The sequence below is a fragment of the Pyrgilauda ruficollis genome, unplaced genomic scaffold, assembly GCF_017590135.1.
Source record: "Pyrgilauda ruficollis isolate IOZ18807 unplaced genomic scaffold, ASM1759013v1 scaffold13, whole genome shotgun sequence".
Lineage (NCBI taxonomy): Eukaryota > Metazoa > Chordata > Aves > Passeriformes > Passeridae > Pyrgilauda > Pyrgilauda ruficollis.
Window position 1 is genome coordinate 7,051,325 of NW_024511432.1, and position 15,006 is coordinate 7,066,330.

The 15,006-nt window shown below is 39.9% G+C and overlaps 1 protein-coding gene across 1 annotated transcript; it reads right to left on the reverse strand.

Moving 5' to 3' along the window:
- Positions 1-3,082: 3,082 nt before the first annotated feature.
- Positions 3,083-14,960, reverse strand: DNAAF1 (dynein axonemal assembly factor 1). Its single transcript, XM_041458761.1, has 12 exons — positions 14,732-14,960; positions 13,494-13,629; positions 12,560-12,651; positions 11,498-11,719; positions 10,590-10,756; positions 10,214-10,335; positions 9,523-9,707; positions 8,797-9,054; positions 8,084-8,196; positions 5,351-5,419; positions 4,048-4,399; positions 3,083-3,762 (listed from the first exon to the last, which is right to left on the reverse strand). Exons 1-12 carry the CDS (start codon positions 14,895-14,897, stop codon positions 3,665-3,667), a joined length of 1,980 nt encoding a protein of 659 aa, XP_041314695.1. The 5' UTR covers positions 14,898-14,960; the 3' UTR covers positions 3,083-3,664.
- Positions 14,961-15,006: the final 46 nt, after the last annotated feature.

Sequence of the window (15,006 nt, forward strand, 5' to 3'; positions counted from 1 at the left end):
GGTGAGTTGAGAGTTTTGTTGTTTGGGATTTGTTTTGCCCCAAATTTATTTTCTCTTACATATAGGTAGGGCACTCCATACTTAGAAAAGGGATAGACTTTTCTGCACACACAATTTTTCCATGTGCAGAGAGGGCTGAGGGAGTGCACTCTGGGTTTTGGTGCTGGCTAAGTATTTCATGTCCAGTTCAATGGGTTTTTTTCCCTTGGCTTTGACCTGTTCTATTTCCCCTGAAGATGTGCCTGTTGGTTTATTGATGTGTAAGATCTGATCAAACAGTTTAATTTATTGGATCCCTTTTTTAGATGGACTCTCAGCTGCTCAGTGTAGAAGAGAGGCAGAATGGTTAGTCCACCATGTCCCACAAACTTCTCTTCTGTCCTTTGTGCATCTGAGACCAGCCTCAAAGGCTGAGCTAACCTTCCCCATCCATGTGGTTTCTGATAACTGAGTTTCTCAACAAAGCACAGCTTTGTTTTTTATGCTGTAGTTCTAATGAGAACATATTATTTATCTCAGTATCTTCTCCCTGAGTTACTTTTCCTTAGGAAGGTTACCCAAATGCTGTAGGACAGACCCAGGAAATTCAATTAACTCAGGCCTCCTAAGGGCTTAGACAGGGAGGTTTAAGCTGTGCCAGTACTATCTGAAAAAATGCTTGGCCTGCCTTCATTGCCATGACAATTCTTGGTTATGAACCACATTTCTGAGCATTGCGGGCAAGCAGCATCCACCCCAAAGTGTAGCTAATCACTCACATGAGTGCAGGCTCAAAATCTCCTCAATAAGATGAGCATTTTTAAAATAGACCTTCCTGTCACAGCCCTTTCCTCCATCCATTTATCACTATGTGAACAAATGTGTTAGTTCAGAAACATTCACTTTTGAGCACATTTTTGCCCAGCTGATTCCTGTGCTGGGAGCTCTGTCACTGCCTTGGTGGTGTGGTCTCTGCAGGAGTGAGGTTGTGAGAGCTCCTGAATTAATCCTGGCCACTGTTTGTGCTCAGGACTAAGGGAAAATTCCAGCAGCCCCCACTGGTCTGGTATTTAGATGATGTGCTTGAGTGCATCCTGAACAAGGTTTTTCTTTTTGACAGATTTGTGCTTAGAAATTTCACCTAGATCAGCCCATTTCCACCCTATTTTGCCCTTTCCAGCAATGGAAAGTCATTGAGTTGCACTCTGTTCACTTCTTTTCTCATAGATAATTGAAAACTGCCTGGTGTCTCCTGACACTGACAGTGTATGTTCAAGATTTATACCCTTCTCGGAGCTTCCACACTCCAGGCTGCTCTCATGTTAACACTGAATGTATTGATGCAACAAGGTATTTAAGCACATGCTTAACTTCCAGCTCCTGAGTAGTTTTCCTGTGTTTCTCTGGAGCCTGTCAGATGCTTGAGGCTGGGCATAGCTGGTGTCTGACTGGATGGTCTGCCTGGGGTTGAGAAATGAGCCGCTGGGGAGCATTGCCCGTGGGCACAGCCAGGTGCAGCTGGGCCCTGGCTGTCTCAGGCTGTGTCCTGCAGGGCGGGCTCCAGCCTGTGCTCGTGGGGAGCAGCCTCTCAGGAGGGTTCCAGGGGTTTTCTTTAGGCTTTTTGCTCTACTATAAACATGAGATTGGAGCTTGATGGTGAGAGAGGAACCTCCAGGAAGACACTCAGGAGCCATTCCTGTGCAGAAGGAAGCTTGTGTTCCTTGGCTTTTTACATTGTTAATTTCACTTGAAGGTGATGTGCTGAGACTGCGTTTTTGCACTATGCTGTACATTTGTAAAGTTTTACAGAAGACACTAATTAAACATGTTTCATTTTTCTCATTTAGTCCTGCTTTGGCATTTCTCTTACTCCTTTCATCTGTCCCTTACTCCCCTTCTCCTTCCCAGGTCCTCAGTGACAAGTAAAGATTGCTTCTAAGCATTCAGATTCCCTTGTGAGGGCCCACGGGTGGGTTGTGGTCACTGTGTGAACTAAATCTAAAATGTCCCATCTAAAATGTGGCCAAGTAAACACAGCTTGGAAAGCTGCTGAATTCTTCAAACTAAAATGCCACTCAGTGTGGATATACCTGATAAAATCAGGATCACAGTAAAAGAATCTGTAGTTCTTGAAACTATTTGCTGCTCTTTTTTTCCTCATTTGCCCTATTTTTCTTGCTTTCAGTGGTAACAGAGCTCAAACCTCACTCTTGGAATTATTTTTTTAAACCTTTTGTTTGCAAACATAATGTGATCCTTTCTGCTTACTTGTTTTTAGTGTAGTAAGTGGATACCAGGACAGGCACCAAACACAGCATGGAAAATGCAAAACCCAAAGTCCTAAAAATAGTCCTTATCCAGCTTTCTGTCAGAAAAGGAAGCAGCTACATTTTAGGATGGAGCTCATACAGGCTGGTGGCAGCATTTGCAGCTTTCTGAAGAGCAGATTCCAGCTCTGGTGCTTTCAGATAACCCTGTGCTCCACAGGCCCTTGGCTTACCCCCACCCTGTCCTGGAGGCCAGCATGTTTTAACCCGTGTAGGGGGGAAATGGATGAAATTTAAAGCATTTGTGTTGTCCTCTCTGAGGGCTTTCACAATTTTGTTTTACTGTGAGGCCTGGTTCTCTTGCCACCAGATGGCACCTAAGCCCAGGTGATAGGAAATACATCTTTTCAACAAGCCCACAGTGATACTTTATTTCTTGAAATGTGCACACCGAAAATAACTGTTAAATTCTATTTATTACAAATTATTACAGAAGTATAGAAATATGAAAAACGACATTCACCTAAACTTGGCTATATTCAAAATACAGATCCTGAGATATGGATGAAATTTAAAGCATTTGTGTTGTCCTCTCTGAGGGCTTTCACAATTTTGTTTTACTGTGAGGCCTGGTTCTCTTGCCACCAGATGGCACCTAAGCCCAGGTGATAGGAAATACATCTTTTCAACAAGCCCACAGTGATACTTTATTTCTTGAAATGTGCACACCGAAAATAACTGTTAAATTCTATTTATTACAAATTATTACAGAAGTATAGAAATATGAAAAACGACATTCACCTAAACTTGGTGAATCTGTATTCAAAATACAGATCCTGAGACACATCTCAGTGAAAAACAATAAAAGCAGGAGATTTAAGTGTATGTTTCATTACAGATGCCCTAAAAGATAAAACCAGATTTTCTGTGCATGGATGCTATTTCTCTATCTTTTTAGGCATAAACAATCATAATGTTAAGGCATATTAGATCAGTAAAATATCCCATCAAGAAGCAATCTCCATTTGCTACTGAAGTCCATCTGCTTTGATGTACATTGGTATGGATTTAAAATGAAAATACATGTGGTTACAAATAGAATTTTTATTTAGTCAGATGACAGACACACTGAATTCTGCTTGAAACTACATCTGTAATGAAACTCTAATGTATAAACATGTAACTAAAGCGTTTCTAGAAGGATGCAAAGACACAAATAACACAAGACTGGAATTTAACCTCAAAACACGTTTTCAAAGTAGTGACCTGCAGATGCCCTGAGGAGCTTGGAGCCAAGGGCAGTGAGTTTTGGTATCACAGTGTTACATCAGTTTTAACAAATGGTCCCATTGCAGCCTCCATTCTTTGGGAATATTTGCACACTGTGCTCCAGATTTGGTCTGTTTTTTTCAAAGCGATTAATCCAATCCTCTGTCATCATCCTTGTCACCTTGTGCTTTATGAGGACATTCTTCCCCCTCAGCCAGGCCCTGTGCTTCTCTATCACTGCCATTCCCTGTTAAAAGCACAAAAGCAAAGGGCAAATGAAACTCACTCATGGTCTTTAATACTGAAAAAAGAAATATAGAGCCAAATTTTTTAAAACCATTTAAATAAAAATCAGTAAGAAATTCTCTGTAGAAAAAGAAAATACTTTCATTCCTTATTTGTTAGTATTCCCACATAAATGAAAGGAAGAGGTAATTGTAACTAACAACCTTCAAGAGGAGCTGAACAGATCCTTAGTGTGTCTGTGCCAGCCCTGTTTTCTCTGTGATTAATAATGTCACTGTAATCTTACCATCCTCTTCCCACGAGCTTGGGCCATCTGCTTGATGACAGACTGGTGACAACAGCAGAGGATCCTTGGGCTCAGTGATTACCTCTTGTATCAAGGGTTTCAGAGGGGCTACCTCTTCATCTTTGATCTCCAGGTATCCTTCTGAATTATCAGGCTCTGTAAATAAGCTTTTGAGAAGAGGTCTTAAGTGCTCCTTTTCATGCTCTCTATGGTTCTGATATACATTTGAAAAAATTGCTGTTGGAACTTCTTCTACTGAATTCTCAAGCATGCTTTCATTGTTTTCTTCTAATGCAGAATTGCTGTCATTTGTCACTTCAGAAATTATTTCAATCTTTGGGTGATAGTCCTGCTGCAAAGGTAGAAATGTAATTGAAAAATTATTCTTAGATATAAAAGCCAAAGGATGGCTAAATATTTCCTGGATCCATGTAACAGTTGTCAGCTTTAATGTACTGTTCTCATAAAATATATGAAATATATGCTTAATATGTAAGCTCTGCTGCTTTGTGAATGAATCTTAGATTAGCAACTTCTCAGGTATCACCAATGAACTGACCATAAACTAATTAACAGTTCATAAAAACAGCAGCGTGTGGGCTCTGTTCTAATATTTTACTCCGAACAGAGGAACCTGACCAACACCTTCATCTGGAGAACTGAGCAGCCTTTGGAGCAGGACAGCTGCTAACACATCCTCCTTCCCTGAGCCTCTCTCCTTGCCTTCTTTCAATTGGAGGCTTTGTTAGCCAAGACATTTTGCAACCCTGTTATGAGTCTGTGATCAAAAGGGCAAATCAATTCCATGCCTTATGCTGACTGTAGGAACAGTTGGCATTATCTTGGAAATACTTGTAAGAGCATGTACTGTACCAGCCTCTGTCTCCAGCAAGGCCAGTATGATTCTATGATCAGCATGAAAATCAAAACTGTGCTTTTAAACTTTGCTGTCTTCTTTTTTCTCTTCTTTTTTTTCAAGGCAATTTGCACCACATTAATACTGGTACAGTATACTCTTTAGTACAACACTAGGTCCTATTAAGAAATTAAACTTATGTAACTGTTGCATTACTGGTCATAAGTTTTTATTTTATTTTTGCTAGACAAGAATATAAAAAAGATTTAAACAAAGGAAGATTTACATGTAGATATGAACTGCTGAAACCATCCATTTTAGTTTGTAAATTCATGAGTGATTGCATCTCCCAAACGTGCATTTCACAACCTGGATTATCCTCATTTTGCAAAACCTTTGTAAATGTGTTTAGGGAAGTTTCATTACTGGAATTAAAGAAAATGTTACCTTTTGAACAAAGATTTCATCTTCTGGGGGAAACTCACTTACAACTACATCTTCCAAATCAGGCAGTTCCTGAAAACAATCACAGATCAATAATCAGTGGGAAGAGCTACTGTAACCCACGGAAAATGACATCTCTGGCTCATTGGACAACCCCTCCAAAGCAGTGCTCATCAGGGTGTGAGGCCACAGCCAGCAGCACCCCCCTGCCATCCTCTCATGGGCACAGCTTGCTGTTAAGCACATGTGGGAAAGGGAAAATTCATCTCTGTCCAGAAATAACAAATGGGAAAGCAACAGCCCTAATGTCAGAATGAATGCTGTTTTCTAGTATGCTGTGTGATTATGAAAGAAAACAGGATAAAGAGTAAGGCGTTACCAGGATTTTAAAAGCAAACATGGTTTATTCCCTTTGCTGTTTCCTGTCTATTCAATAGACTTAATCCCAATTGCAACCCATCTCTATGGGTAAGTGCCAAATCCAGACCTGCAGTCTTCCTGACACTACAAATCAAATAAATTCTGTTAACCTAAATACACCTAATAAACCAATGTTTTACTGTGAATGCTTCGTAATTAAGACACAGAACTGCAAACTTGCTGAGAACTGTTTTTCCTCAGACAGGTCCAATAATTTCAGCTTTTCACTAGAAAATATTATCTTAGACAACTATTATTTACTGACATGAAAGGAAACAAAGAAGGTGGGAATGCAAAATCACAGGTAGAAACTAATACCTTTTTGCCATTTTTTTACTGTAGGTCAATACTGGGATAAGCATTTACTTTTGTTTTTAGATATTTTTAGCACTTAATGTAGCAGGCTGCTTATCATGGTAGCATCAGGAACATCTGTACTGTCTTGCATGGTGAAGATTACTACACAATTCAAATCAAGAAAGGAAATTTCTCCTTCCCGATATGGTTGCAGCTAGTGCAGCATGTCCTGAAGTCACAGAGTTTTATAAAAATTGCATTAAAAATGTACAAATTAAGATCTGAGACTAATGTGGAGTTTGATGTCAATAGGGAGATGAAATAGCTTTTAGTCTTGTTTTAGTCAGCAGGTGCATTTGCAGATCAACTACAAGTTAACCCAGTCTAGGTATGTGGGAATGTGATTCCCACACTGCCAAGGCATGTGCAGCAACAGGAGCTTGTTTCTGCTTGACACAGGGATGTCATAACCACCCAGTGCAAATCCTCCTCCACTCTTCTCCCTTACATTCCCCCTGAGACCATCTAGAGACTCAGGATATGAATAAGGACTGTGGTGCTGCTCCAGAGCCTCTCACCATTGGCATCTTCCCAGCCATTCCCTGCAATGTCAGCACTGAGGTTCTTTGGAATATCTGCAGTGGGGTAAGTACTGGAGGCTGTTGGGAGAGGCTCTTTCTATTCCTAAATGTTGTTGGAGAACAAATAGCATAGAACACTGAAATGTGCATTAGTGTGTGATTTGGGTTTGGTTTTCCTTCTGTAGAATTAAAATAGTACCACTTTTTACATCTCTAAAACCCCACAGATGTCTGCTTAAGAGTTACTTTTATACTGGCTTGAAGCTTGTGCACAGGATCTTCCTATGGTGCCATAGAGAATCAAGGAAAAACAAACACTGAATCAAGGAGATCTTCACATTGTGGATACCTACAGTGTCACTACATATTTACTTCAGACACTGTAAGATCTATTTTTAATAATAATATTGTGCATAATTTAATGGCTGCCCATTCTCTCCACTACCTTTTTTAAAGCTGTGATTAAAAACAGCTAAACAGGAGGAGGCAGCAGCAAACCCTCTAGTGAAGCAGTCAGCTAAGCCCTTCAATAACATGGAATTTTTGCCTGAGAAGTTAAGAGCATGGCAGAGACATGAGGCTTTTCTGCCAGTAGTTAACAATGGCAGTACAGGGTATCACAGAGTCTATAAAGTGCTCTGGGAAGTCAGAAGCTCAGTAGCTTTTATTACTGATTATATCATAGTCTGACACTGTCAGTTTATCAGCAGTGTCCTAATTAGGACATGTTGAACAATTCTCCTTTGAAGTGAGGTTGTGTTTTTCAGTGGTATCTATGTCCTCCTCACGGTTCAATGTGGTAAACATATTTAAATGTTGTATCAGATAGACATTTTAGATAATAGAAGACCATACTACAAAGGTAAATCACTTATTATATATCTGAATAATGTACATTCTTCTCTTCCTGGAAACAAACAACAGAGTTCTATTTTGAGAATTAATTTATAGTATCTAATACTGCTGGGTAACATTTACAGTGATGGGGGTGCTATTTCTTCCCTACGGTTTTTCTGCAATAGTTCACATTTTCAACTGCATATTTCATTTGAGTTTTGATTAAGAGGACAAATGTTTCTACTAGATTCTTTTCACTGTAATTTCTGTTTTTAAATGAGAGCCCTCATTAGCTTCTCCAGAGAAATGACAAAGATAGAAGGTCAACTTTGGTGATTTACAGGATAAAAGGATTTATAGGATAAAAAATTTAAGGACAAAATAAACTTTGGAAGCATTCTTCATAAATGCTCCACTGGAGAGAATACCCCTGCAGCTTTACTTTTTGGGTTTTTCTTTCTTTCTTTCTTTTTATTTTTCCTAAGAGTAGAGCTTTCTTAAAAACCTGCCCATACAGTTTTATTAGCCAGAATGTTACAAGAATTAACTTGGAGAAGACAATACACATGTGAACATCTCAAAGTCTGAATCTAATACATACATCAAGAGAAAGTGCTGCCAGCGTCTCCAGTTTGAACTGTTCAATTTCAGCATATTCCTCCTCCCTCTCAGGAAGCTCAGCCTGGTCAGTAGCTGCCTCCTGTCCTGGTAGATCTGCAGAATAATCAACAGTCAGTTGCAGAGAACTAACTGAAGAAAAAATGTCTACATTGCAAGCACTGCAGAACCAGACTGCTGGGGACTGCTACCACTGCAGAATTCACAGCTCAATGCAAAGCTTTGTTTTTCTATTATATTCTGGGTCTCTCTTCTTTGTATAAATTAATATTTGCATTTGCAATAATGTGTTCCACAAATCTATAAAAGCATTTCTCCACGTATGAAGGTACAGAACCATCTCTAGGGTGATGACCAGCTTCTGTTGGCAGACAGACTGCTCAGTTTATGTGGGAGCAAGGGAAGTCTGTAAACTCTCCTGGCCTTTCACTAAACCTGGCATGTTTGAGAAGTGGAGTTCCAACTTTAAGTTGCAGAAGTTGTAGGTTAAGCCTTCAGAAATTTACTATTTATTGTATTTAAAGAATATTTTACCCAGTATTGCTTGATTTCACCTAGTCACTGTGGAAATCTAATGGAATGTTTTTATGTATGAATTACTTGGCTTGAGCCACAGCAGAGGCAGTGCTCCACTGGCAGGTTGGCTCATCATCTCTGCATGCTCAGTTTGGTTTGGCTCTTCACTGTGTACATTACCATCTGCCTCCTGGTTGAAATTTGCACATTTGTGAGAGTCTGGATCCTGTGCATCCTCTTGAACTTCATCAGGCATATTTCCAGATGTGAAATCTCTGCTATCTTCTCTATTTGGTGGAAGTGTTACCACTTCATCACAAGCATCAAACCCCTCATTTTTAAATTCCTCAGTCTTTTCTTGAGCTTCTTCTTCTGATCTGTTTGAAGTTTCTGACGTATTAGAATTTCCATCACCATCTTTTGAATTTGCAGGTGCTCCTACAGAAGAAATAATTTCATAAAAATTGCTGAGCTAATCTATCACTGCTCATTTTAAATTTCCAAACACTGCTACAATGGAATCTGCATCAAAAGCTCCTACTTTGAGCAGCTATCCATGGATGAGTAGTCCTTCCAAGACTGCAGCAATGCTTTTTTCCCATCTCAACACCCCAGCAAACAGAAGTTCCCCAGAAAAAAAAAATCATCTAGAGAAAATGCTTAAATAATAAATGTTTGGTATTTCTAATACTTTGAAAAGGCTCACAAGTGACTACATATTGAAATACATCCTGAGGATTTTGATGGATCAGCAACAAGTGCTGGTTACCCTCTCCTTTGTGCAATCCACTTACTTGATAAAAAGTTTTTAGTTGTTAGCCAATCCAAAGATGTATCAGGTAAAGACTCTTCTGCACATTCAAACTGAAGTGGTCACAGACATCTTCCAAAACAGTAAGCACAAACCTTCTTGGGTATCTGTTGCAACTCCTTCCATGCACTTTTGTCTCCTCTTTTCCTGTGCTCTTTGCCTAATTGCTGCTAAAGCATCAATGCTATCTTGGATTTTTTTTCTCTCTCTGGTTTCCCATTTTTCCCTTTCTGCTTTCTCAGCTTCAAGCCCTCCAACAGCCCAGGCTTCTGCACAGGCTCTAATGAAAACACAAAAGCTCACTGTAATACAGCTATAAAAGCCCACCTTTGCAATGAGAGAGAAGTTTAAAAGAGTTTGCAACAGCACAAAATAGCTGCAAGAGAAAAAAGCAGATAGCAGTGACAATCCCTTATGCAACAGGGATGTAAATTTATCTCACAAAAGAAGCAGAGATATTCAAATTACATCACCAGAGATTGGTCTGGTCTTGGCTCAGCTGTTCCAGACACCTGCTCAGTTTCTGTTGAAGTCAGGATCTGCCTCTGGTCTACAGACATGGTGTGAGACAATTCCGTTCAAGAATTATTTTGTGAAAAAGCACACTGCTTTTTTCTAGGTATGTTAGATGTAGAACTCTGTAGTACAATACTCTTCTCCTCAAAATCATCCACCTTCAATAAATTATACTGGTCAATCTTCCTTCCCTTACAGTACTGACAAAAAATGGGTGAGTGATTGTTAGCACTTGATTCTTACAGCTGCAAAGATAGCTGTGTTTCTTACCTATCCTTTGGGAACACTGGTCTGTCATCCAGATATGTCAGCTGTTTTAGTCGAACAGTGAGTGTTTTTCTATAGTTAGCAATTTTCCTTATCACCTCATTTCCCATCAAATTCAGCACATGCTAGAGAAACAAGGGAAACAATTTTTAAGCTTGAGTAGCAAAAACCGCAGCCTGGATATGTACTTCCTCTGTCACTTCAAAAGCAAGAAATTAATAAAACATCCAAGGTGTTACAGGTGACCTACCAGAAACAAAATAATGTTTAATAATGTTTCTTTTAGACTGATACCTACTGTGCACTGAACTACCCAACAAAGCCACTCGATGGGGTTCACCCCCACACAAACACAAACCCTCAGCTCTTTTTGGCTTACCAGATTGGGCATGGTCTCCAGAATAGCTACAATACTTGGATCACTTAGATTGTTGTGGGAAAGATCAAGAACAGAAATACTTGGGCATTCCTGCAAGTGCTGGATGTCTTCCACTGTCTGTAACTTATTGTGAGCGATCTGCAGAGTCTGCAGGACTTTCAGACAAGCTGCCAGACAAGAACAGTACAATGAAAGGAAAGGTAAGAGTTGTCACTTCACAAAGGGTTTTATGAGCAAGTAAAAAGCTGCATTGTCAAACTAATAGTTTATATTGAATTTGGAGCTTTTTTCTAAATTTTTTATTCTGCTATATATAATTTTTGGCTAGGCCTCCAAAGCTGCTTTCTTCATGCCAGGGAAAATAGGTGCTTGGTTTTAGGATGGTAGTTTTTTTTAAAATTCACATTTCAAACGAATCAGTTACACAAAAGCAAGAGCTTGTGTTTCAAAATTCTCAAATGTATGCAAGTAGTATTGTACAGAAATAGTTTTTTATTTTCTGCTGAAGACGGAATCAATCTTTTAGCAGATATAAAAGATTTGGTAATTGTGTCTGCAACTGCCAAAGCACATCTTAGCTGTAAAGTAAATGGTGAAAACTGGATTGTCAGCCTGTCTGCAACACAGATAAGTTCTCAGATGGTATTAAGCAGTGAGGAAACACTACTTAATTATCCTAAGTATCCATGTGAAAGTAGTTTTTCTGTAGTAGTAGTAGTATTGTCTGTTTCTCAACATAGGTTTTACTCCTCCACAGAAGCCCTGTGGGCTTTGGTATGGATGTTGTGCAAAATTCTAACACAAAGTAAAAAATCCTTTTAAACTAGTGCTACCAACAAAAGCTTAGTCAGAGCTTAGGAAATATGGGCTTGCCAGAGGCTAAAACCTGTTGCAACAACAGTTCTTACAGAGATTCTCAATGGTTCTAATGTAGTTGTTACTGATATTGAGGGAATCCAGCTTTTGTAAGGGTTCAAGGTTTTCAATTTTCTCAATTAAATTGAGTTGCAGGTAGAGGCAACGCAACTCTGTCTGAGCCTCCAAGTTCTCAATTTTTCTTAAGCCATTGCACTGCAGCCACAAACACTTCAGTCCTGTATATTCTTCAAGATTCTCCAGTCGATCAAATCCTGCAGAGAAAAAAAAAGATGTTTCAAAATGAAATGGCATTGGCTGAAAATGGCTCTTTGGATGAGAAAATTCCATGAAACCAGAGCTGCTGAAACAGCTGAGAGAACACTGGTACTGAAGTCACTGCAGTATTTCCACTGAATTAATTCCTGGTACTGTTTGTGGCCCATTAAGGGCAAAACCAGGTTGGCACCTATTCTGGTCTGTATCTCAGCAGCCCTTTAGATACTAAATAATACATAGCAAAACCAAGGCTGAATGTAGAAGGTAGCATATCCTATTTATTTGGAAGAATTCTTAGGCTAACTTGAACCAGGTAACTGCATCATGCAAAAACCTGCTCAAAGATCACCAGAGGATGAGTAATGTTCATTCCAACAAATTTTGTTTCTTTCAGTAGTGTTTGCAAACATGCAGCAAGTATTTACTGTTTATTTTCCTCTTGACCATTTTTACTTGGCAGTAAAAAAGTTCCAAAAGCTGGAAAGATTTTTATACAAACAATTTAAGGAAAAATACATATATTTTCCTCTGAGTGCAACCCAGGCCAGTATGATAACTTACATTTCTCAGAGGCTCCTGTTTCAGTAAAAGAAACCAAAAATGTGTCCCTTGATTCCTATTGATCCTTTGGATGGCTCCACAAAGCGAGTTAGATGTACAGTTTACTTTTGTACCTTCATATTGACTCATTTTGTTTCCCAAATCCAGTATTGCACAAAATTGTGTTCTAATTTAGAAGAATGACTAGAAATCTTACTTCAGTGAGCCGTGAAGTAGATTCTCTGCTAAAATTCTACTTAGAATGATCAAGCTAGGCAGTCATGTCCACATCTTACCTTTATAATGCAAGTACAGTGTATCATTTAAGTACGGGGTCCAGTATAATTTCTGCTGTTTACAGATGTCCAGCAGAATCTTTTTTGTCATTCTAAAATAGTACAGAAAGCAGAAGGGAAATAAAAAATGTATTTCAGTGCATATTCTGAGATCTTTGGTTTCCTTACAGATTCCACTGCAACATAATTAACAATTCTTTTATGCATGAGAAATAGCTACAGCTTTCAAAATTATATTCCAAATTTTAAAAAGTGCTGTGTTTTTTTAGTGTGGCTTTTAATTTCTGCCTTTGAAGTGAGTTACCAGGCCCTTCTGCTAAAAAAAAAAAAAAAAAAGAAAAAGAGGGTTTACAGGAAAATGGGCAGGGAATTAAAGAGTCCATCTTCTTGGAAAAGGGCAGCATGATTTTACATACGCTTCTGGTTCCAATGTTAGCTTCCTCTCCAGTTCTTTCCCCAGTCTCGCTGCTTTGTACAGCACCTTTGGTGGCAGAGCCAAAATGCAATCTTTTTCTCAGACTAGAAAAATCAGTGGTGATCAACCCAACATTTTATTGGAATGCCGACTCCAAAATAGCACTCAAGAAAGTTTTGATACACAGCTGTTGGTTGGCTGGGAATGCCACTAGGAATGGACAGAATGCTTTGTCTGAACTGATGCAGAGAAATGGTTAAATCTACTGGCACATGACTTCCACAGCCTTTTGCACAATTTTCTCCAGATCCATTAAATGACTTCATCATGTGGTTAGAATGTAGTTTGCTACAGTGTCCATAAAACCCAAACATCTGTCCAGATGCTGGAAGTATCACTAATACCTGATTTATCCATTATTCTCAAGTTCATCTTCAAAACTGTTCTCCAGAACTGAGATGAACACACAAAATAACAAAACTCCTGAAGATGCCAACACATCCACAAACAATGTATTACCTTACAGAGCCTCTCTTTTCTTCTATACTTTGACTGGATGAGCTGGTTCCAGACGTCTGATCAATATCTGATTTTTGTCCATTCTCTTGATCTGCTCTGGACACACAGTTGACTTCTTTCTCTTGGGTTTTATCAGCTTTTTAAATAAGAAAATGAATTGCAATTTAACAGCAAGGGTGGGGAAATTGTGTCATAGAAATATTGAAGAGCACTTGAATATGAATTTCAAGAGGAGAATGTTTTAACCAAGATTTCTGCTGAGATTTTTAATGAAACTTTTTTAAATAGCATCATAAAATAAATAGTAGCAACTGAAATCTGCATATTTTATTTTTTAAAATATCTGGAAGTCAGATAGTATCCATTATTCTTAATATTCTTATAATGTACAGTCACAATTAAGTACTGACACCAATGTTCTGATGGTGTTAAGACTTTTAATACATATTACATTTAACTAACACCAGCTTGAGTTTACTGTAAAGAGACTTCAGCAATGGTGTATCAGTCATCCCAAGCAACATTAGTCTAGCTCTTTTACAAATTTATCCTTTTGTGCTCCTTGGAAAGTGTCTTTACATTGCCTTTGATTAATTCCAATTTCAGTATTTGTCCCTTCAGATACGTGCCCTGAACCTTCTACTTGCACTTGTAGTTCACACATTTAAAGTGCAAACAAGATGACTGTACCAGCTTACTTAAATATGACTGTAATTAAAACACAATAATCGGACATAATTAGTATCACAAGAGGCAATGGGCTGAAACTGATGCACAGGAAGTTCCACCTGAACACAGGGAAGAACTTTACTGTGCGGGTGACCATGCACTGGAGCAGTTTGTCCGGACAGGGCGTGGGGTGTCCCCACTGGAGATGTTCCAGAGCCACCCGGACACAGTCCTGTGCCTGTGCTCTGGGACGGCCCTGCTGGAGCAGGGAGCTCGGACCAGGGACCCGCTGTGGTCCCTGACCCATCCTGGCACTTCTGATTTAGAGGTCAGGTTGGCTGTGTGATAGCAACACTGCAAGAAATACTTCTCCGGCAACAGTAAAGAAATGTCGGGAAAAGAAAAAAGACCACAAGAAGACAGCAATTGAGTACGCCTCAGTTATGTCAGGATTTCCAGTGACTTTGCTGGCAGAAAGCACACACTCGTATTTGCATCCAGATGAGTCTGAACAGCCGTGATGTGATGTGCAGGCCCTGTGTGCAGGCGAGCGAGCCGGAGGGGCTCACCTGTGCTCCCAGCGCTGCCCTCACGCTCCGTGTGGGCACCTCCGCTCCCGCTGTCGCCCAACGGCGCCTCCGACGCCTCAGGCGCCGGGACCTCCCCTCTGCGGCCGCTGTCCGGGTCTCCAGCGGGTGCCGCCTGCATTCTAACACCCCCGAGCCGGTGTGGCATTTACACTCTGCCTTGTTCAGACAAAATGTCCGCAGGCTCTAGTCGGCGGCAGGCGAGGGACGGAGCGCAGCCCCAGCCCCAGCAGCCGCCTCAGCCGTGGCCATGGCGA